We start from the raw sequence: 24180 nt of genomic DNA on the forward strand, positions 1-24180 counted from the left end.
ATCCTGGGATCATGACCGGAGCTGAAGGCAGAGGCTTTAACCCACCGAGCCACCCAGGCGCCCCATGAAAACTTGATCTTAACTGAACGGTGTAGGCATAGCCAGAACAGAAAATATTTCAAGGAGCAGAGTTTGAAAGTGCTAAGAGAAAAGAGAGCTGCAGGGATAGAAAGCAGTGTTTTGTCTTTGAAATCAGACCAACATGATTAAAGCCTGAGTGGAAGGAAGGGCAGCCAAAATAAATTACCATAAATTTTTCTTTTGATGATTAAAAAAATAAAAATAATTGAGACATATTCATTGGCTTTAGAAATGTTGAGGTCCTGACAGAAAAAGCTTCAGGGGATTTTTCTTCTCTACAAAGGGCACTGAAGCCAGGAAGAGTGCAGCATGTCTGGGGAATGGAGACAGGAATTGAACTTGGGAGTACAAGTTAAAAAAACAGGTGACAGAGACCACACTCGCCATGTGCCAGGTAGCCAGCCCTGTCCTAAATATTCCTCTCCCACAAGCCTTCACTTAAGCATTCCCTCAATCCTCTGGACAAGCCTGTGAGGGAGCAACGCTATTCTCCTTTTGCAGTTGAGGAAACCTGCACAGAGAGGTTACATGACTTGCCCAGTACCTCAGCCGGTAAGGTACTAGAGGAATAAAATGAAGAATCTTATCTACCAGCTAGTTTGAACTCTGTACCCCCTGGTCTAAAAAGTATCCCTCAAATCTCATTATAATTTTATATCATGACTCAGTACACATGTACATAAGAAAGTGTCACAAAAATCTGTGTGCAGAGCACTCTGATATTTTCTAGTTTTTTCCCCCTCAGTTCTGGTCATGACTTACTAATTTAATTTCGCCATCCATTATTTGGTTGGTAAGGACTGGCAGTTTGAAAACCTTTGGTCTAGTGGGTAATTTTCGGACCCTACCACAGCCTTGCAGATAAGGTAAATGTGAAATCCCAGACACACAGGGTTAAGAGCAGTGGGACTGGACAGAACAGGCCCACCTAAAGGCATCCAAAGGCAGATATTTTTCAAGCACGCCAGTATTGCAGCAAATAATGTTAAAAACAGATTTAAGAAGAAGGTGGTGATAAACTTTCTGTAAAGAAACACTGTAGCAGATGGAAATGGGGTGGAAGTGGGGATGTAGTTAAAAAAAAAAACACTTCTGAAGCAGGATGGTTAAGATTTGGTAACTAAAAAGAAAACTCACCCCCAAAAACTCAGTAACAAATACCATGAGTGAGGGAGTAGGTGAGTGAGTGTTGAAGAGACTAGAGGAAGGGTCGCGCATTTTTTAAAAAGAGAGGGTGTTGGGGTACCTGGGTGGCTCAGTGGGTTAAAGCCTCTGCCTTCGGCTCAGGTCATGATTCCGGGGTCCTGGGATCAAGCCCCACATGGGGCTCTCGGCTCAGCGGGGAGCCTGATTCCCTTCCTCTCTCTGCCTGCCTCTCTGCCTACCTGTGATCTCCGTCTGTCAAATAAATAAATAAATCAAAAAAATAAAGCGGAGGGTGTTTGCTGCCTTTACAAACCTTATATGCTTACGATAAATCAGAAATTCTGATGTTGAAATTTGACTGAAATTAAAAGAATTGGTCTTCAAAATTCCCCTATTTCAAACACTGGATTTTTTCATAAAAGATTGTATTCTGGTTGTCATGAGATACCTGGGCTAAAATAGACAACTGACTACTCATGTTCGATCTAGAAATAAATACAGCTACAGTTATTTCAATATTAAATATACAAACTGGATTTGGATCCAGTTTGTATCATCACCTTCATAGTGGTAATTATATACTGAAGGTAAAACTGGAAGAGAATTTGTGATTAGGCTGATTCCCTTAGAAATAAGTGAAACAGAGAAGTATGAACGTTTATTACTCACCCTCTAGCTCTTGCTCTACACCATCTCTTCCTGATTCCATGATCTGCCACAGTTCCAGAAACGCGTATCCTACTTCTTGACATTCTTTCTTTTCATCGTCCATAGGATCACTTACCACTGTAAACTTTAAACTAAAGGAAAAATTCCATTTAACTCAGTACTGCTGATACTGTAAGGCTTAAAATACATATATAATGATAAAGGTAATCAATCATAAATTATACAGTGTTTTCCCTGAATCCGTTTTCCCTGGCCTTCATCTTACATAACTGTAATGGCAAAAGAGAAGGAACTGGTGTATTTTAAAGGAATGATAGGTCTGGAAAAGAGGGAACTAAGACTCGAGATGATGCAGTTGATCAAGTTGTCTCAAAACTGTTCGGATAGGGGCACCTGGGTGGCTCAGTAGGTTAAGTGGTTAAATGTTTGCCTTCACTCAGGTCATGATCCCTGGGTCCTGGGATCTAGCCCCTGCATCGGCCTCCTGATCAGCAGGGAGCCTGCTTCTCCCTCTCCTTCTAACTGCTGCTTCTCTCTGTCAAATAAATAAATAAAATCTTTAAAAAAGAAACCTATTCATATAGGATGCTTCTAAGAGAGCTTACAACTCTGATGAAAGATTTGTCGTGGACAGTGAAGGTGTTGCAAAAAATCAAGATTATAGGAGAATTAGAAGAGTTCTTAGATTTCTAAATAAAAGTTGGGTATCAAGCCAGAGCAAAGGAAAACAGAAGGAATACAGAATTACAAAACATATAAAAAGTGTATTCCTTTGAGTTGTATGTCTGGAGACGGCACCAGAGTGCAAGGCACAGGGCCCACGAGCAGCCAGGAGTCCACCGCACTCATTATTCTCCTGATTCAAATCAGCAAAGAATGATACGAAAATCTAGAAACTAGTACCTACTTGATTTTTTGAGATAAAATTCACACATAAATTCATCATCTTAACCATTTTCAAGTGTACAATTCAGTGTGTTTTAGTAAATTTAGTAAAAAGACAGTGTGTTTTAGTCTCCAGGAGACCACCAATTGACTTTCTGTCTCTCTGGGTTTGCCTATTCTGGACATTCTGTATCCCTATTAATTTTTTAAAAGCAATACTGGTGGCTAATAGTGCTAAGTGAACAAGAATAGGACTAAAAATAGGACTTAAAATCACAGCTAAACAGAATGAAGCTAAAAAGAAGAAATTCTTCTGAAAGTGACACATTCTTAGCTCACAAAGTAATATTCATTTGTGATGATGCTTCTGTATCCTTACTGAGAACTACAACAATGCAAAGGGATGATGCTAACTACCTGAACCCAATTTCACCTTTCTAGGTACAGGGCACAAGACAAATGCATGCATGCATTCATTCATTCTTCATCGTTTGTTCATTCATTCATTCACAACTCTGAGATCAAGACCTGAGCTGAGGTCAACTATCAGATGCCTAACTGACTGAGACAGCCACCCAGGTGCCCCCCAAGATGCTTTAGATAAGCTACATTAATTATTTCAGTTGTATCCTCACAGAAGCCCTCAAGCCAAGTAATATTCAAAATTCACAGAGCCAGTAAGTGGAAGAGCCAGGATTCAAAACCAGGCTTTCTCTGATTACAAGTCAATGTTCTGTCTGCTGTACATCAATCGAAATCTAAAATTGAATAAAAGGTTACAAAAAGAAAAGGGAAGAAGCTACCACTGTAAGGAAATGAAGAAAGTATTCTAGGAATGCTGAGAGAAAAAAGAAAATAACTAAATTCAACATTGATGCAGAAGGGAAACAAACAAAACGCTTTACATTTTCAAAAGTTAGCAGTAAGCTTCTATCTGTTTAAGTACACAGTGACACTGAAGTCAGATGCACTATTTATTTCTGTGGCTCCTTCTTCAGTCCTTTCTATGACTAATTGGAGACAAAGTAAATGCAAATTAAACAAATTTATTGGGCTAAAACACCAGCCCTGTATTATTTCTTACCCACACAACTTGAAAAGGAGGCAACATTGCTAGATCTTACCAAAAGCAAAAAAAAAAAAAAAAAAAAATCCAAAGAGATGCCCACTTAAATTTGAATTTCAAATTTCAGCTGAATGGTGAATAATTTTCTTAGTATAACTATGTCCTGTGCATTTCATTGGGAGCTTCTAAATGGAGGCCTCTTCACACCAGAGGAATAACAGGGACACGTCCCTAAAATTGATAGTACGCCTTGAATTTACTTCAGTTACATCAAAGTAATCTTATAAAGAAATAATTTTAAAAGTCTAAACATGTGGGGGCCTGGGTGGCTTAGTCAATGAAGCATCCAACACTTGATCTCAGCTCAGGTATAGATCTCTAGGTCATGAGTTTAAGCCTCGCCTCGGGCTCCATGCTGGGAGTCTTCTTTTAAAAAAACTAAATATGGGGGCGCCTGAGTGGCTCAGTCCGTTAAAGCCTCTGCCTTCGGCTCAGGTCATGATCCCAGGGTCCTGGGATCGAGCCCCACATCGGACTCTCTGCTCGGTGGGGAGCCTGCTTCCCCCCACCCCTGCCTGCCTTTCTGCCTACTTGTGATCTCTGTCAAATAAATAAAATCTTAAAAAAAAAAAACTAAATATGAAATTACTATCATAAAGACATAATATTTAGTAAGCCAGCAATGGTACTGTGTGAGATATAAATTATCTGGGAATGTCAAAGGGTTTTGTCCATTCCTTACAGAGCACTGTCAGTATTCAAGTATTTGCTGTCACAAAAACAGTGTCATCAAGGGCTGTCACGGGTGAGAGAGGAACTACACTGATGAGATTCATCTAGTTTATCAGGTGGCTGCAAACATGAATTAGCCTCAAGGAGATGCGAAATCCATCCAGTAAGTTAATACAAAAGAAGTTATTAGAATATTCAATATCAGTGCAAAACCAAACTGAATTCCTGGGTGGATAATATCTCCCTTCTTTCAAAGTGGAAAGCAAATGCTTACCGTCCTTGCTCTGGATCTTGTTTCTTCAGCATGGCAAACAGAAACTGCCTTCGGCCTTTTTGTTCCAGTGGGTCCAGGTCTATCACTGCAGTAAGGATAAGACAGGAGAAAAGCGAAGAATCATACACTGTTGCTATATGGGCACTAAGACCTTCATAAGTGGCATACATAAAACCATGATAGAAAAGAGAGATTGGCAATGGAGGGCTCACTGCAGGCCACCTGTTTTGGTAAATGAAGTTTTTACTGAATACAGCCAACACCTATTTGTTTACATATTATCTATGGTTGCTTTCCAACTACAGTGACAGAGCTGAATAGCTGTGACAGAAACCATCTGGTCCACAAAGCCTAAAATATTTACTACCTGGCCCTTTAAGAAAAAGTTAGTTGACCCTGATAAAAAAGAAGCCTTACAATCGGCCTGGAAAGCTGTTCGGCCATTGTGCCAAGATAAACGTGCTCCCACCACTCTCAAACTGGAATAATCCCAGGAGACTGATTTCTTATGGCCATGCAGAGGTTTGAGTTTTGTAGCAGGTTCAACTCAAGGTGCCTGTCTCAACACCCACCCTCTCCCTTCCTCCTTATTTATATATGGGAACGCTGCAGCCTCAAATACATTAGCATATGTTTTCCAGCCTCTTATTTAGCTAGGTTTGGCTGCAGCACGGTAAGTTCTGGCTATTGTGTTATGTATGCTTAAGAGGCTCAACTGGGAAGCATCCTTCCTTTCTCCGGCAACATGAAGGGTGACAGGCTCACCGAAAGGATGGAAGACAGGCGCTAGGTTGATCGGAGGGCAGGATAGGAGTTTGGACCCTGATAGGATCGCATATCCTCAGCCCGGGACTGTCCCCCCTCAGAATTCATTTTATGTAAGTAAGAAATAAACTTCTACCTCATATAAGGACAGGATATACTTAAGGGGTGGGGGAAGAAGGAATAGACAATAAGAAACAGCTCTTAGAAATCTAAGACAAATTTTCAATGACTGGAAGTTAAGACTAAGGAAATCTGAGGGAGTACCTGTCTCGGTCAGTTGGTAGAGGCTCTTGATCAAGGCTTGTGAGTTTGAGCCCAGGCTGAGGGTAGAGTTTACTTAAGAGAAAAAAAAAAAAAAAAAAAAGACTACACCTATTAAGGGGCACCTAGCTGGCTCACTTGGTAGAGCAGGTAACTCTTGATCTTGGGGTTGTAAGTTTGAGCTGAGTCCCACATGTAGAGATGACTTAAAAAAATTATATATATTTATATATACATATATATATATATATATGTATATATAATTTTTTTTTTTTTTAAGAGAGGGGAGTGGGGATAAGGGGCAAAAGGAGAGAGAGAGAGAGAATCTTCAGCAAGATCCATGCCCAGGGCACCTGGGTGGCTCAGCAGGTTAAGCCTCTGCCTTGGGCTCAGGTCCTGGGATCAAGCCCCGCATGGGGCTCTCTGCTCAGCGGGGAGTCTACTTCTCCATCTTCCTTGGCCTGCCTCTCTGCCTACTTGTGATCTCTCTCTCTCTGTCAAATAAATAAATATTTTTTTTAAAAAAAGATCCATGCCCAGTGTGGAGCCTGATGTGGGGCTCAGTCTCACAATCTTGAGATCATGTCCTCAGCCAAAATCAAGAGTCAGATGCTTTCCTTCTAAAGAACGAATGGCTCAACCAGGAAATTAAAGAAGAATTGAAAAAATTCATGGAAACAAATGATAATGAAAACACAACAGTTCAAAATCTGTGGGACACAACAAAGGCAGTCCTGAGAGGAAAATATATAGCGGTACAAGTCTTTCTCAAGAAACAAGAAAGGTCTCAAGTACACAACCTAACCCTACACCTAAAGGAGCTGGAGAAAGAACAAGAAAGAAACCCTAAACCCAGCAGGAGAAGAGAAATCATAAAGATCAGAGCAGAAATCAATGAAATAGAAACCAAAAAAACAATAGAACAAATCAACAAAACTAGGAGCTGGTTCTTTGAAAGAATTAATAAGATTGATAAACCCCTGGCCCGACTTATCAAAAAGAAAAGAGGAAGGACCCAAATAAATAAAAGCATGAATGAAAGAGGAGAGATCACAACTAACATCAAAGAAATACAAACAATTATAAGAACATACTATGAGCAACTCTACGCCAACAAATTTGACAATTGAGAAGAAATGGATGCACTCCTAGGGACATATAAACTACCACAACTGAACCAGGAAGAAACAGAAAACCTGAACAGACCCATAACCAGTAAGGAGATTGAAACAGTCATCAAAAATCTCCAAACAAACAAAAGCCCAGGGCCAGACGGCTTCCCAGGGGAATTCTACCAAACATTTAAAGAAGAACTAATTCCTATTCTCCTGAAACTGTTCCAAAAAATAGAAATGGAAGGAAAATTTCCAAACTCATTTTATGAGGCCAGCGTCACCTTGATCCCAAAACCAGACAAGGATCCCATCAAAAAAGAGAACTACAGACCAATATCCTTGATGAACACAGATGCAAAAATTCTCACCAAAATACTAGCCAGTAGGATCCAACAGTACATTAAAAGGATTATTCACCATGACCAAGTGGGATTTATTCCAGGGCTGCAAGGTTGGTTCAGCATCCGCAAATCAATCAATGTGATACAACACATTAATAAAAGAAAGAACAAGAACCATATGATACTCTCCATAGATGCTGAAAAAGCATTTGACAAAGTACAGCATCCCTTCCTGATCAAAACTCTTCAAAGTGTAGGGATAGAGGGCACATACCTCAATATCATCAAAGCCATCTATGAAAAACCCACCGCAAATATCATTCTCAATGGAGAAAAACTGAAAGCTGTTCTGCTAAGGTCAGGAACACGGCAGGGATGTCCATTATCACCACTGCTATTCAACATAGTACTAGAAGTCCTAGCCTCAGCAATCAGACAACAAAAGGAAATTAAAGGCATCCAAATCGGCAAAGAAGAAGTCAAACTACCACTCTTCACAGATGATATGATACTATATGTGGAAAACCCAAAGACTCCACTTCAAAACTGCTAGAACTTGTACAGGAATTCAGTAAAGTGTCAGGATATAAAACCAATGCACAGAAATCAGTTGCATTTCTATACACCAACAACAAGACAGAAGAAAGAGAAATTAAGGAGTCAATCCCTTTACAATTCCTCCCAAAACCATAAGATACCTAGGAATAAACCTAACCAAAGAGGCTAAGAATCTATACTCAGAAAACTATAAAGTACTCATGAAAGAAACTGAGGAAGACACAAAGAAATGGAAAAATGTTCCATGCTCCTGGATTGGAAGAATAAATATTGTGAAAATGTTTATGCTACCTAAAGCAATCTACACATTTAATGCAATTCCTATCAAAATACCATCCATTTTTTTCAAAGAAATGGAACAAATAATCCTAAAATTTATATGGAACCAGAAAAGACCTCGAATAGCCAAAGGAATATTGAAAAAGAAAGCCAAAGTTGGTGGCATCACAATTCCGGACTTCAAGCTCTATTACAAAGCTGTCATCATCAAGACAGCATGGTACTGGCACAAAAACAGACACACAGATCAATGGAACAGAATAGAGAGCCCAGAAATAGACCCTCAACTCTATGGTCAACTAATTGTCGACAAAGCAGGAAAGAATGTCCAGTGAAAAAAAGACAGCCTCTTCAATAAATGGTGTTGGGAAAACTGGACAGCCACATGCAGAAAAAATTGGACCATTTCCTTACACCACACACGAAAACAGACTCAAAATGGATGAAGGACCTCAATGTGAGAAAGGAATCCATCAAAATACTTGAGGAGAACACAGGCAGCAACCTCTACGACCTCAGCCTAGGAACATCGCCAAAGGCAAGGGAAGCAAGGGCAAAAATGAACGATTGGGATTTCATCAAGATCAAAAGCTTTTGCACAGCAAAGGAAACAGTTAACAAAACCAAAAGACCACTGACAGAATGGGAGAAGATATTTGCAAACGACATATCAGATAAAGGGCAGGTGTCCAAAATCTATAAAGAACTTAGCAAACTCAACACCCAAAGAACAAATAATCCAATCAGAAATGGGCAGAAGACATGAACAGACATTTCTGTAAAGAAGACATCCAGATGGCCAACAGACACATGAAAAAGTGCTCCATATCACTCGGCATCAGGGAAATACAAATCAAAACCATAATGAGATATCACCTCACACCAGTCAGAATGGCTAAAATTAACAAGTCAGGAAATGACAGATGCTGGCAAGGATGCGGAGAAAGGGGAACCCTCCTACACTGTTGGTGGGAATGCAAGCTGGAAAACAGCATGGAGGTTCCTCAAAATGTTGAAAATAGAACTACCCTATGACCCAGCAATTGCACTACCGGGTATTTACCCCAAAGTTACAAACGTAGTGATCCGAAGGGGCACGTGCACCCGAATGTTTATAGTAGCAATGTCTACAATAGCCAAACTATGGAAAGAACCTAGATGTCCATCAACAGATGAATGGATAAAGAAGATGTGGTATATATACACAATGGAATACTATGCAGCCATCAAAAGAAATGAAATCTTGCCATTTGCGACAACGTGGATGGAACTAGAGGGTATCATGCTTAGTGAAATAAGTCAATTGGAGAAAGACAACTATCATATGATCTCCCTGATATGAGGAAGTGGAGATGCAACATGGGGGGTTAAGGGGGTAGGAGAAGAGTAAATGAAACAAGATGGGATTGGGAGGGAGACAAACCATAAGTGACTCTTAATCCCACAAAACAAACTGAGGGTTGCTGGGGGGAGGGGGGTTGGGAGAAGGGGGGTGGTATTATGGACATTGGGGAGGGTATGTGCTATGGTGAGTGCTGTGAAGTGTGTAAACCTGGCGAGTCACAGACCTGTACCCCTGGGGATAAAAATATATGTTTATAAAAAATAAAAATTTAAAAAAATAAAAAATAAATAAATTTTTTAAAAAGGGGAAAAAAAGAGTCTGACTGAGCCATACTTAAAAATAAAATCTTAGGGACGCCTGGGTGGCTCAGTTGGTTAAGCAGCTGCCTTCGGCTCAGGTCATGATCCCAGCGTCCTGGGATCAAGTCCCACATCGGGCTCCTTGCTCATCGGGGAGCCTGCTTCTCCCTCTGCCTCTGCCTGCCATTCTGTCTGCCTGTGTTTGCTCTCTCTTCCTCTCTCTCTCTGACAAATAAATAGGTAAAATCTTTAAAAAAAAAAAATCTTAAAAAATTTAAGGAAATTTCCCCAAAATAGAAAGGATAGAAGTGGGATTATACGAAGAAAATGAAAAAATGAGGGGCGTCTGGGTGGCTGAGTTATTAAACATCTGCCTTCAGCTCAGCACATGATCTGGGGCTCCAGGGATCAAGCCCCACATTGGGCTCCCTGCTCAGCGGGAAGCCTGCTTCTTCCTCTCCCACACCCTCTGCTTGTGTTCCCTCTCTTGCTGTCTCTGTCAAATAAATAAATAAATTCTTTAAAAAAAATGAAAATGAGAAAATCAGAGGATTAATTTGGAAGATCAAAAACTCTACTAAGAAAATGAGAAAATCCTGGGGACAAAATTATCAAAGAAATGCAATAAAAATTCCCAGAACTAAAAACCATGAGCTTCCAGATTGAAAGAACCCCTGAATGGCTAGAACAATTACAGGAAAAATACACACATTATTCTAAAATTTAAGAATACTAAGGAAAAAGATAAAATGCTCAAGTTTTCTGGACAGGTAGAGGTAGTTTTCATACAAAGGTTAGACTCCTGGCAAAGATCATGGACCAACTGCTTCGAAATTCTGGATAAAAATGTTTTCAGAATACACTTCTATACTTGGGTCTAATTATCATTTGCTATATGGGTAGAATAGATTTCATGCAAGATGATTGCAATGTACTTCCAATGTATGCTTTTTTTTTTTTTAAGATTTTATTCATTTGACAGAGAGAGATCACAAGAAGGCAGAGAGGCAGGCAAAGAGAGAAGGGGAAGCAGGCTCCCTGCTGAGCAGAGAGCCCAATGCGGGGTTCGATCCTAGGACCCTAGGATCATGACCTGAACTGAAGGCAGAGGCTTAACCCTCTAAGCCACCCAGGCACCCCCCAGTGTATGCTTTATTTAAAAGCTACTGGAAAATATGACCCATTAAAATATAAAAGTGAATCAATATAAAATATAAAAGTGGATGACAGAGAACCCAGGAAATAAGAAACCCAGTATGAGAGAATTAAATCAAATTCTCCAAATGCCAGCAGCAGGATAATAGCTGAATGGTGGGATGAAGAGAGGTCTTCAAGGAAAAAAAAATTGATACATTCTTTGACAGGTTTGATTGTTTGAAAACTTGGAAAGGCTGTTGGAGGATGTGAAAAGAATTACAATGGCCATAATGAAGATAGTGCAAATGAAAAATTGAGACAAAAAATACAAAAAAAAGGATTTTTTTTTTAAAGATTTTATTTATTTATTTGACAGAGAGAGATCACAAGTAGACGGAGAGGCAGGCAGAGAGAGAGAGAGAGGGAAGCAGGCTCCCTGCTGAGCAGAGAGCCCGATGCAGGCCTCGATCCCAGGACCCTGAGATCATGACCCGAGCCGAAGGCAGCGGCTTAACCCACTGAGCCACCCAGGCGCCCCAAAAAAAGGATTTTAACTATGGCATACTACTTGGTTCTGAAGAATTAATATTTACATATCCATAATAATAGAAACAATTAAGATTGGATTAAATAAAAGTTATGATCCAACTCTATGGGAAGAAGGAAACATGGGTACACCATAAGAGAGAGAAATTTTTTGTGTCGTGATAGGAAGTCAGCAGATAATATCTAAAATTGGTGAGTCAGGAAGCTGCAACAGAAGCATTATTCAGAAACATAGAGTTAAATAATAAGAAATAACAGAAAAAGTGAAAAGGGGTGTGGTGGACCACAGAGAATGGGGAGGGAAACAGGGAGTGATTTGTGTAGAAGGGATGGAAAAAGGGACTGTTTCATTTTAATTAAAATTTTTTCTAGGCCTATTTGATATTTTAAAACCATACACACAACCCTACTTATATCAATGGACAGATCATCCAAACAGAAAATCAACAAGGAAACAGTGGCTTTGAATGACACATTGGACCAGATGGATTTAACAGATATATTCGGAACATTCCATCCTAAAACAGCAGAATACACATTCTTTTCAACTGCACATGGGACAGTCTCCTGAATAGACCACATTTTAGGCCACAAAACAAGTCTCAACAAATTCAAAAAGATCAGTCATACCATGTATCTTTTTTTTTTTAAGATTTATTTACTTCAGAGAGAGAAAGTATACAAGTGGAAGGGGCTGAGGAAGAGGAAGAGAGAAACCCAAGCAGACTCCACACTGAGTGCAGAGCCTGACACCCCAAGATCATGGACCTGAGCTGAAACTGAAAGTTGGATGTCCAACCAATTTTGCCACCGAGGTGCCCCACCATGTATCTTTTCTGATCACAGTGCTATGAAATTAGAAATCAGCCACAAGAAAAAATCTGGAGAGAGCATAACTACATGGGGATTAAATAACATGCTACTAAACGATGAATGGGTCAACCCAGAAATCAAAGAGGAAACAAAAAAATACATGGGAACAAATGAAAATACACTGGTCCCAAACCTCTGGGATGCAGCAAAAGCTATTCTAAGGGGGAAGTTTATAAGAATACAGGCCTAATTCAAGAAGCAAGAAAATTTTCAAAAAACCACCTAACATTATACCTAAAGGAACTAAAAAAAAGGAACAAACAAAACCCCAAACCAGTAGAATGAAGGAAATAATAAAGATTAGAGCAGAAACTAAAAAAAAAAAAACAACAACAACAACAAAAAAAAAACGGAAACTTTAAAAACCAATAGAACAAATCAATGAAACCAGGACCTGGTTATTTGAAAAGATGAACAAAATTGATAACCCTTTAGCTAGACTCATCAAAAAGGCAGGGGGACTCAAATAAACAAAACCAGAAATGAAAGAGAAGAAAAAACAACTGACACCACAGGAATTCAAAGGACTGTAAGAGAATATTATGAGAAATTACATGCCAACAGATTGGACCACCCAGAAGAAATGGACAAATTCCTAGAAACATATAACCTCCCAAAACTGATTCAGGAAGAAATAGAAAATTTGAACAGACTGATTACCAGAAATGAAATTGAATCAGAAACAAAAAAAATTTTCAAAGTCCAGGACCAGACGGCTTCACAAGTGAATTTTACCAAACATCTGAAGAAGCGTTAATACCTAGTCTTCTCAAATTATTCCAAAAAATAGAAGAGGCAGGAAAACTTCAAAACTCATTCTATGAGGCAGGCATTACCCTGATGCCAAAATCAGATAAAGAGAACTATAGGCCACTATCTCTGATGAACATAGATGCAACAATCCTCAACAAAATATTAGCAACCAAATCCAACAATACATTTAAATGATCAAGTGGGATTCATTTCCAGGATACAAGGGTATTTCAATATTTGTAAATCAATCAATGTGATACATCACACATCAATGAGATCATTTCAATAAATGGAGAAAAAGCATTTGACAAAGTCCAATATCCATTCATGATAAAACCCCTCAAGAAAGTAGGTTTAAGGGGAACATTCCTCAACATAATAAAGTCCATATATGAAAAACCCACAGCTAACATACTTAATGGTGAAAAACTGAGAGCTTTCCCCCTAAGACCAGATATAAGACGAGGATGTTATTATTCAACACAGTACTAGAAGTCCTAGCCCTCAATCAGATAAGAAAAAGGAATAAAAAGCATCCAAATTGGTAAGAAAGAAGTAAAATTTTCACTATTTTGTGGATGGCATAATACCATATATAGAAAACCCTAAAGATTCCACCAAAAAAAAACCTACTAGAACTGATAAATGAATTTAGTAAGGTCACAGGACATAAAATCAATATACAGAAGTCTGTTGCATTTCTTTATTATTATTATTTTTATTTTAAGTAGGCTCCACACTGGCCTTGAAACCACAACCCTGAGATCAAGAGCTGAGGTGGGTAGGAGTCAGACACTTAACTGATTCAGCCACCCATGTACCCCTGGTTGCATTTCTATACAGTAATAATGAAGCAACAGAAAAAGAAATTAAGAAAGCAATCCCATTTACAATTGCACCAAATATAATAAAATATCTAGGAATAAACTTAACCAAGGAGGTAAAAACCTGTACTTTGAAAACTATAAAACAATGATGAAATTGAAGATAACACAAACAAATGGGAAGATATTCTATGCTCATTGATTGGAAGAACAAATATTGTTAAAATGTCTACACTAACCAAGCAATCTACAGATTTAATGCAATCCTTACCAAACTACCAACAGCATTCTTCACAGAACTAGAACAAATATTCCTAAAATTTGTATGGAACCACAAAAGACCTTGAAGAAAAACAAAGCTAGAAGTATCATAATTTCCCAGATTTCAAGCTATACTGCAAAGCCAAAGTAATCAAAACAGTATGGCATTGGCACAAAACAGACACATAGATCAACAGAACAGAACAGAACAGAGAGTCCAGAAACAAACCCACGATTATATGGACGATTAATTTTTGACAAAGGAGGGCAAAAATATGCAATGGGAAAAAGTTTCTCCACCAAACGTTGTTGAGAAAACAGGACAGCTACATATTAAAAAGTGAATCTGGCCGGGGCGCCTGGGTGGCTCAGTCGGTTAAGCATCTGCCTTCGGCTCAGGTCATGATCCCGGGGTCCTGGGATCAAGCCTGGCATCAGGGTGTACATTCAGTGGGGATTCTGTTTCTCCCTCCCCCTCTTCCCTTCTCCCCCACTTGTGCCCCCCCAAAATAAATAAAGAGTGAATCTGGACCACTTTCTTATATCATACACACAAATAAACTCAAAATGGATTAAAGACTTAAATGTGAGACCTGAAACTATAAAAATCCTAGAGGAGAGCATGGGCAGTAATTTCTCATACATGAGCCATAACAACTTCTTTCTAGATGTCTCCTAAGGCAAGCGAAATAAAAGCAAAAATAAATTACTGGAACTACATCAAAATAAAAATCTTCTGCACAGTGAAGGAAATAATCAACAAAACTACAAGGCAACCTACTGAATGGAAGATGGTATTTACAACCGACATACCCGGTATGGGGTTAGTATCCAAAATACACAAGGAACTGATACAACTCAACACTCAAAAAACAAACTAATTTAAAAATGGGGCAGAAGACACGAACATTCTCCAGAGTAGACATCCAGATGGCCAACAGACACAGGAAAAGATGCTCAAAATCACCCATTATCAGGGAGACACAAATCAAAACCACAAGTGAGATACCATCTCATAACTGTCGGAATGGCTAAAGAAAAGAAACAAGTGTGGGCAAGGATGCAGAGAAAAAGGAACCCTCTTGCCCTGCTGGCGGGAATGCAAACTGGTGCAGCCACTGTGGATGGATCTAGAGAGTATACGACTAAGTGAAGTCAGTCAGTCAGGGAAAGACAAATACCACATGATTTCACTTATGTGTGGAATTTAAGAAATAAAACAAATAAAGGGGAAAAAAGACAAACCAAAAAATCATACTCCTCCTATAGAGAACAGAGGGTTACTGTAGGGGAGGTGGCCGGGGGGCACGGGGGACACAGGTGATGAGGATTAACAGGATGCTCATCTTGATGAGCACCGAATAATGTTACAGTTGTGGAAGCACTATGTTGTATGCCCGAAACTAATACAACACTGTATGTTAACTATACTGGAATTAAAATTAAAAACTTAATTAAAAAATAATAAAAAACAAGAAGCTTAAGTAAAACCATATGCATATATCACTTTGATAAATAAAATGGTTGCATCCACCCCACTGGAAGTGCAGAGCAGTTCTGACCCCTCAGACTCCTCTCCTGGCCAAGCACAAGGGATGCCTCACCTTTGCTGAAGTGAAAGTAGATCTCTTCTCCTGCCCTTGGCTTCCTCAGGGACACTGGGGTCTCTGTCTCTGACAAGGGTAGGCCGTAGAACTTGTACTCTACATACACCTGCTTTACATTTTCATCACACATCACTTCGGCCTCTGGGTAGAAGGCCAGGGAGACAATTTCAATACACATCTTCTCCGAACCCTGACAAGGAAAATATTTATTTATCCTATAGGTTAGCGATGCTTCTAGTGTTCCTACTCCATCTAATGAACACGTTACTCCCTCAGAGAGCAATCATAGCCATATTCCATCTAACGTAGTCTTTTTTTTTTTTTTAATTTGATGGGCAGCAAAGCAAAGTTTATTGAGCAATAGCTCAGAGCTCCAGCAGAGGGAGGGGACCCTCGAGGGTTGCCCCCATCTCCCATATCCTTGAGAATCAGTTTACTGGTCAACTGCTACCCAGAGCTTCCTCATCCACCAAGTGCTGGCCCCAGAGCAGGCTGCTGGAGCAGCCTGCCCCCTCATGGCAATGCCAGTCCTTCCAGCCCTGTTGCATTTGCTGCCACAAACACCATCCTCTCTTTGGACTGTGTCTGGGTCCATTTTATATTAGACACACCAGGGGGAGGGCAGACATCTCTCGAGTTTCAGGCTCCCTAATCAAGACAGAAGCTGAGGGCAATGTGAAGTCCTCCCTTTCCCCGGTGTGGCAGCAAGTCCTGTCATGACACTAGTAAGGGGTCAATCCGGGATGGCCCCAACTGGCACAGTGCTCCCTTGTCATCTGGGGGTTCTCTCCTGTCCTCTAGGTGGCCAGGCCAATGCCCTCACTTCTCAAAGTCTACCCCCACTCCCATCTTCACCTCTCTTAGGAAGCAGGCGGAGCTCCTGGGCCTTCTCCTAGGAAGCCCAGGAGGCAGTATTTCTCAACAGATCTACTTCAGAACAACCTGGGTGACTCTTGAAAGCTACTTGATGCCCTCTCAACAGTCCTCGCACAAACCCTCCTAAAATCCCCACCATGAAAACTATCATGTTTTCCAAAATTTGGGTTTTGACATTTATGGGTCAGTTAGGTGGGTTTCACTAGCATTTTTTTTTTTTTTAAGTGAAAGAATAAGATAGGCTAGGGGCGCCTGGGTGGCTCAGTGGGTTAAGCCGCTGCCTTCGGCTCGGGTCGTGATCTCAGGGTCCTGGGATCGAGCCCCGCATCGGGCTCTCTGCTCGGCAGGGAGCCTGCTTCCTCCTCTCTCTCTGCCTGCCTCTCTGCCTGCTTGTGATCTCTGTCAAATAAATAAATAAAATCTTTAAAAAAAAAAAAAGAATAAGATAGGCTAGGATAGATGGAATGGAGTAGAACAGAAAACAGGAGAGTTCATGGCAAATGATAAAGGTAAGCCCTGTTTCTCAAAGCTTTTGTTTATATATGATTATACTGGGCACATGTAGAAATGTATTTCTTATAGTGACTGACATTTAAATAACATAAGAGCCACTTTTAAATCACATTGTCTAAGGTGGTTCCTGACAATCTGTTTAACTTTTATTTTTTAATTTTTTAATAAGATTTTATTCCTTGGGACGCCTGGGTGGCTCAGTTGGTTGGACGACTGCCTTCGGCTCAGGTCATGATCCCGGGGTCCCAGGATCGAGTCCCACATCGGGCTCCCGGCTCCATGGGGAGTCTGCTTCTCCCTCTGACCTTCTCCTCGCTCATGCTCTTTCTCACCGTCTCTCTCTCAAATAAAGAAATAAAATCTTTAAAAAAAAAAAAGATTTTATTTCTTTATTTGAGATAGAGCATGTGAGCACACAGCAGGGGGCGAGGGGGTATAGGGGCAGCAGGAGAGGGAGAAGCCAGCATCTCGCTGAGCAGGGAGCCCAATGTGGGGCTCCATCCCAGGATCCCAAGATCACGACTTGAGCCAAAGCTCAGACGCTTAACCAACTGAGCCACCAAGGTGTCCCTCTATTTAACTTTTAACATTTATGTATTGTTTATACACAGTAAAATACAAAACCTAAATGTACAGTTTTGACAAATATATGCAAGTGTGTAATCAACTCCCTAATCAAGATACAGAACCATCACACTAGAAAGTTCCCTAATCCCACGGTTGCAATTTTTTTTAATTTTAAAAAAGATTTTATTTATTTATTTTAGAGAAAGAGTGTGTGAGTAGGGGGGAGAGCAGAGGGAGAAGGAGAAAGAGAACCTTAGGCAGACTCTGCACTTAGCACAGAGCCCGACATGGGCTCAGTCTCACGACCCTGAGATCATGATCTGAGCTGAAACCAAGAGTCGGATGCTTAACCGACTGAGCCACCCAGGCACCCAAGTAGCTCGGTTTTCATATTTAGTTTCTCAAATAGCATTCTTGGTTCCACAAGGTTTTTCCAGAAAGAGATCTTATTTAAGAGCCTCTAATTCTAGATCTTTAAAAAAAAAAAAGAGCCTCTAATTCTGAATAATATTTTAAATGTAATGTCTGAGTGTAGTTCAAAAACTTTCTGACCAGCTGACTGCTTTTCAGGTTCATCTGAGAGGTGGCTTGATTTAGAAAATTTGGCTGGAGATCAGCTCTTTTGCTAAGTATATCTATATCCTGGACACATTAATTAATCTTCTTCTCCTTCATGATCTCAAAGGTGTTATACTCCTATTCCAACATCTCATGGCTCTGATCCATCTTATAAGCATTTCTCAAAATACTAACTATGTAATGGCTGAAGAAAGATACGAGAGATGAAAGTTCAGAAGAAAATAGACTTAAGTATTTTCTATCTTAATTGCTTAAGGCTACTGATTTTGAGTGGCTTTTCCCCACTTCAACATACTTTAGTTGCCTAAAAATCCTCAGTACAAGTTCTAACTTTCAAGAAAGAGTTTTCTGACCTCTACAAAAGCAGGAATGATTTCACTTTTCTGAATCCTCACAAACCTTAAGAGTTTCTAACACATAATCTAACCACTTGATTCTAGGTCACACTATACTTATACTGTTTCTAATGAAGTTCATAATCCTCAATCAGATTTCAATCTTTCATTTAGCTACTCATTCAACAAATATTTATTGAGCACCTACAAATGTGTCAGGGAGCATCCTAGTGGATCAACAGAGAGAGAGATTGTTTCCTACCTCACTTATAACCCCACAAGATTCTAATACAATGATTATTAAATATATCTGTATATATTTAGTTATATATCTCTATCTCTATCTATCTATCTATCTATATATATATATATATATATATATATGTGTGTGTGTATGTGTGTATGTATCCCCAGTTAGTTCCACAAGAGATCTGAGGCTGTAATGTTTAATAAATAATTGCAATTTCAGGTTTTATTTTATTTTTATTTTTATTTTTAAAGATTTTATTTATTTATTTGACAGAGAGAAATCACAAGTAGGCAGAGAGGCAGGCAGAGAGAGAGGAGGAAGCAGGCTCCCTGCTGAGCAGAAAGCCCAATGTGGGGCTTGAACCCAGGACCTGGGATCATGACCTGAGCCAAAGGCAGCGGCTTAACCCACTGAGCCACCCAGGTGCCCCTTATTTTTATTTTTTTTAAAGATTTTATTTATTTGGGGGCGCCTGAGTGGCTCAGTGGGTTAAGCCGCTGCCTTCGGCTCAGGTCAGGATCTCAGGGTCCTGGGATCCAGTCCCGCATCGGGCTCTCTGCTCAGCGGGGAGCCTGCTTCCCTCTCTCTCTCTCTCTCTCTGCCTGCCTCTCTGTCTACTTGTGATCTCTCTCTGTCAAATAAATAAATAAAATCTTTAAAAAAAAAAAAAGATTTTATTTATTTGACAGAGATCACAAGTAGGCAGAGAGGCAGGCAGAGAGAGTGGGGGGGGGGGCAGGCTTCCCTGAGCAGAGAGCCTGATGCAGGGCTCGATCCCAAGACCCTGAGATCATGACCTGAGCCGAAGGCAGAGGCTTAACCCACTGAGCCACCCAGGCGCCCCTTATTTTATTTTTAAAGAAAGATTTTATTTATCTATTTGCGAGAGAGAGCACAAGGAGGCGGGTGGGAGCAGAGGGAGCAGAGGCAGAGAAAGAAGTAGACTCAAAGCAGGGAGCCCAACACAGGGCTCGACCCCAGGACCCTGGGATCATGACCTAAGCTGAAGACAGATGCTTCACCCACTGAACCACCCAGGTGCCCCAGCAATTTCAGGTTTTAAAGATTAGGTCAAAAACTTCAGAAACTGAATGATCTTTCTGAGCTTTTCCACAAGTAATCCTTTCCTCTTTTCCAGCCTCTACCTACCAAGGTACACCTGCTCTCCTTGGGTGGATTGAGGAAATGGGCATCACTCAAGCTGGAGATGAATCGTAGCACATAATGAAGGCGGCAGGCAAGGGATCCAAATAAAGGAGAATTATTGAAGCAAGTCCTCATTTATACCAAATCAAGATAGTGATCCTTTCATCAGAGACTGTATCAAGAGACTTCTATTCATTCACAATGTAAATTTAACTAAATAAATTTAATTTCCGGGGCGCCTGGATGGCTCAGTGGGTTGGGCCGCTGCCTTCGGCTCAGGTCATGATCCCAGGTTCTGGGTTCGAGCCCCGCGTTGGGCTTTCTGCTCAGCAGGGAGCCTGCTTCCTCCTCTCTCTCTGCCTGCCTCTCTGCCTACTTGTGATTTCTCTCTGTCAAATAAATAAATAAAATCTTAATAAATAAATAAATAAATAAATAAATAAATAAATAAATAAATTTAATTTCCCATCAGGTTCATTAAAATTGCACCATTGGGGTGCCTGGATGGCTCAGTTGGTTATGTGTCTGCCTTCAGCTCAGGTCATGGTCTCTGGGTCCTGGGATGGAGTCCCATGTCGAGCTCCTTGCTCAGCAGGGAGCCTGCTTCTCCCTCTGTCTGCCTCTCCCCCTGCTTGTGCACTCGCTCTCTCTGACAAATAAATAAATAAAATCTTTTTAAAAAAATAAATAAATAAAAATGGATTATTTTCACCTATGTGGCTGTTAAGCACAATATCATTATTTACAACCTTGTCCCACACTCAGTGATGACCCCGGTGTACTTACTGCCTTAGGACATTTCAGAGATACCGGTGTCACTATTTCATCACTATCTGTAGTTTGTGCTTCACTGACTTCAGAAGCCTGTTCACAGGATTCTTTATCTACAAGAGAAAAGGCTACAGTTACAGAACTATTTCCAAGCACCCTATCTATTTATTTATTTGACAGACAGAGATCACAAGCAGGCAGAGGCAGGCAGAGAGAGGGGGGAAGCAGGCTCCCCGCTGAGCAGAGAGCCCGATGCGGGACTCGATCCCAGGACCCTGAGATCATGACCTGAGCCGAAGGCAGAGGCTTTAACCCACTGAGCCACCCAGGCGGCCCTATAATTTCTTTTTTAAAAAGAATTTATTTATTTGACAGAGAGATTGAATGTGAGCCAGGGGGAGAGGCAGATGGAGAGGGAGAAGTGGAATTCCCACTCAGCAGGAGCCCAACGTGGGGCCTGATTCAGGAACCCTGTGATCATGACCTGAGCTGAAGGCAGCTGCCCAACCTACTGAGCCACCCAGGCCTCCCAGTTCTATAATTTCTACTGATACACTTACAATTTTGCAACATATTTTTGTAAAGTCTTTGTGATTCGGGCAAAAAGACCATAAATGAATGCCAAAATTATCAAGTGAAATTTGATGAGGAAAATGATATTTATATAGTCTCAAAATATCTTCTCATAGATTACTTAATAATTACAGAGGTAAAAATGATAACTTTTGAAAAAATCTGGCAGATGCTTTCTTCACCAAGTGATAAAAGTTAACATCACCAATAATGGGACAAACTGACACCATGTACCTCCTAATGTGATAGAATGAGGAGGACACAATATCACTTCTGTGGTATTCCTGTAAAAAAAATTTATAACCTGAATCTAATTACAAAGAAACATCAGAGAAATCCAAATTGAGGAACATTCTACACAACAGCTCACCTATACTCTTCAAAAATGTCATTTGTCAGGAAAGATGAAGATGAGGAACTGTTCTAGATTAAAGGAAACTGAAGAGGGGCGCCTGGGTGGCTCAGTGGGTTAAAGCCACTGCCTTCGGCTCAGGTCATGATCTCAGGGTCCTGGGATCGAGTCCCGCATCGGGCTCTCTGCTCAGCGGAGAACCTGCTTCCCCCTCTATCTCTCTCTCTGCCTGCCTCTCTGCCTGCTTGTGACCTCTCTCTGTGAAATAGATAAATAAAATCTTAAAAAAAATAAAATAAAATAAAATAAATTAAAAAAAAAAAAAGAAACTGAAGAGACATAACCAAATGCAATGTATGATTCTGGGTTAGATAAGGAGGAAAAAAAGACTGCTAATAATGGACATCATTGGTACAACCAGCAAATTCTGAGAATGGACTGGACATCAGGTACTATGTATCTATGATAAGTTTGCAAACTTGATAACTTGAATGTGGTCATATAATTTCCTTTTCCTTGCTGAAATATAGCAGTAATGGGAGGTGAGATGTACAACTTATTCTCCAATGCTTAAAAGATAAAGTGGAAAGTGGGAAAAATGCTAGATGTTGGTGAATTTGTATGTATATGAATTTTTCTGTCCTAGTCATGCAGCTCTTACATAAGTTTGAAATTCTTTAAAGACAAAGTTTTTTAAAAAACTTATGATTTCAATTTTTTTCATAGCTCCAGTTCTTTGTTGACATTTTAAAGTTCAGCTTTTATTTCCATGAAGCTAGCAAGCACTGTCTGATAATTCTGGTATCTGGAGTCCTGGTGGGCACTGGGTCAGCCCTTGTCTCTCTAGCCCTGCAAGTGCCCAGAGCACAGTGCTACCTCTCAGAACATAAGAGACTCAGCCTGGTGCTGACTTCTGAGTCCTAGACCAAAGTGGGCAATTCTGCCCAGTGTAGACATCTTCCTATGCTGTGAAGACGCCAGATTCAGACTACATCCTCTTTCTCCACCCCAAAAGTCCACCAAAAGCATGATTCTGTCTCTCCACTACTTCTTTGAGACTGGAAATGTCTCAGAGCTGAAGCAGTACCAGCTCACTTCTCTGAGCTTCGGTCATCTCCCTGATTGAGCTAGGTAATTCTTCCCTCTCTTATGGACTATTTAATGCTTTTAAGAAATGTTAAGATCTTTAAAAAATATATTAACTTCACCTTTTTGGTTGTCATCAATGCAGGAGTTGGTCTGAATTATGTAGTTTGCCCATACTATAACCTGAAACCATGTCTACCTTTCACTGTAACACAAAAAAGCTTTGCCTTAATTAAAAAAATTTGGATCAACATCACAAATAAGCCAACCATACTCTTTTTCCTATTTCTTTGTAACTATAACACACAAGAAATACTTGCTAGATAACTAAACTGGCAAGCTAACTAACTTGAAATACACAGAAAGCTACTTTGAGAACTCCAGACTTGGTTGGTCTAACCCGCACACTTGTAATGTAAAACTAAGCCTAGGATCTTCAGTACTCATTTTCCATGAAAAGTTTATCAATGCAAGATGAAAATAATTAATAACTGGCTTGAGAAAATAATCTAGTGATTAAACAGGAAATTGGATTTTAAAAAGACAATACCATTTATAGGATTTAGGGCTTCTTTCTGCAGCACTGCTGAGTGGGATGATGTCATTTCCTCTTCCTTTTGCTGATTTTTTAAATCATCATCTCTGGAGCTCTTAAGCCCTGAGAACTTCCATTCAGTGTAGTTCACCTGCTTCAGAATAAAGACAACAAATATAATTACAGTTGGCCCTTGAACAACAGGGAGGTTAAGGGCACCAAAAATCTGTATATAACTTCTGGCCCCCATTCTAAACTGAACTACTAATAACCGACTGTTGACCAGAAACCTTACCAATAACATAAATAGTTGATTAATGCATTCTGTATGTTATATGTATTATATACTATATTCTTACAATAAAGGAAGATAGAGAAAAATGTTATTAAGAAAATCATAAGGATTATCAGGAATAGCCAAACTATGGAAAGAGCCCAAATGCCCATTGACTGATGAATGGATAAAGAAGATGTGGTTTATATATACAATGGAGTATCACTCAGCCATTAAAAGAACTAAATCTTGCCATTTGCCACAATGTAGATGGAGCTGGAGTGTATTATATTAAGTAAAGTCAGTCAGTTAGAGAAAGACAAATACCATACGATTTCACTCATATGTGGAATTTAAGAAACAAAAAGATGAACGTATGGGAAGGGAAAGAAAGAGAGGGAAGGGCACCACAAGAGACTCTTAACAATAGAGAACAAACAAAAGAGAAACAATAAGGGTTGACGGAGAGAGGAAGATGGGTGATGGGTATTAAGAAGTCCACTTGT

General features: G+C 40.1%; 1 protein-coding gene across 5 annotated transcripts in view; it reads right to left on the reverse strand.

Annotated features, from left to right (window-relative positions):
* RPGRIP1 (RPGR interacting protein 1) overlaps positions 1-24180 on the reverse strand; it is an 85030-nt gene that overhangs the window by 1117 nt on the left and 59733 nt on the right. For 4 of the 5 annotated variants that reach the window (XM_047739273.1, XM_047739272.1, XM_047739276.1 and 1 more), the window contains 5 exons: positions 23416-23554; positions 20870-20967; positions 15815-16007; positions 4854-4938; positions 1897-2027 (listed from right to left, as the gene is read on the reverse strand). In XM_047739273.1, the coding sequence (XP_047595229.1) occupies positions 1897-2027; positions 4854-4938; positions 15815-16007; positions 20870-20967; positions 23416-23554 (646 nt within the window). The remainder of the gene's footprint in view (positions 1-1896; positions 2028-4853; positions 4939-15814; positions 16008-20869; positions 20968-23415; positions 23555-24180) is intronic. The other variant, XM_047739271.1, reaches the window with a different exon arrangement.

Source organism: Lutra lutra, chromosome 7, assembly GCF_902655055.1.
Source record: "Lutra lutra chromosome 7, mLutLut1.2, whole genome shotgun sequence".
NCBI lineage: Eukaryota > Metazoa > Chordata > Mammalia > Carnivora > Mustelidae > Lutra > Lutra lutra.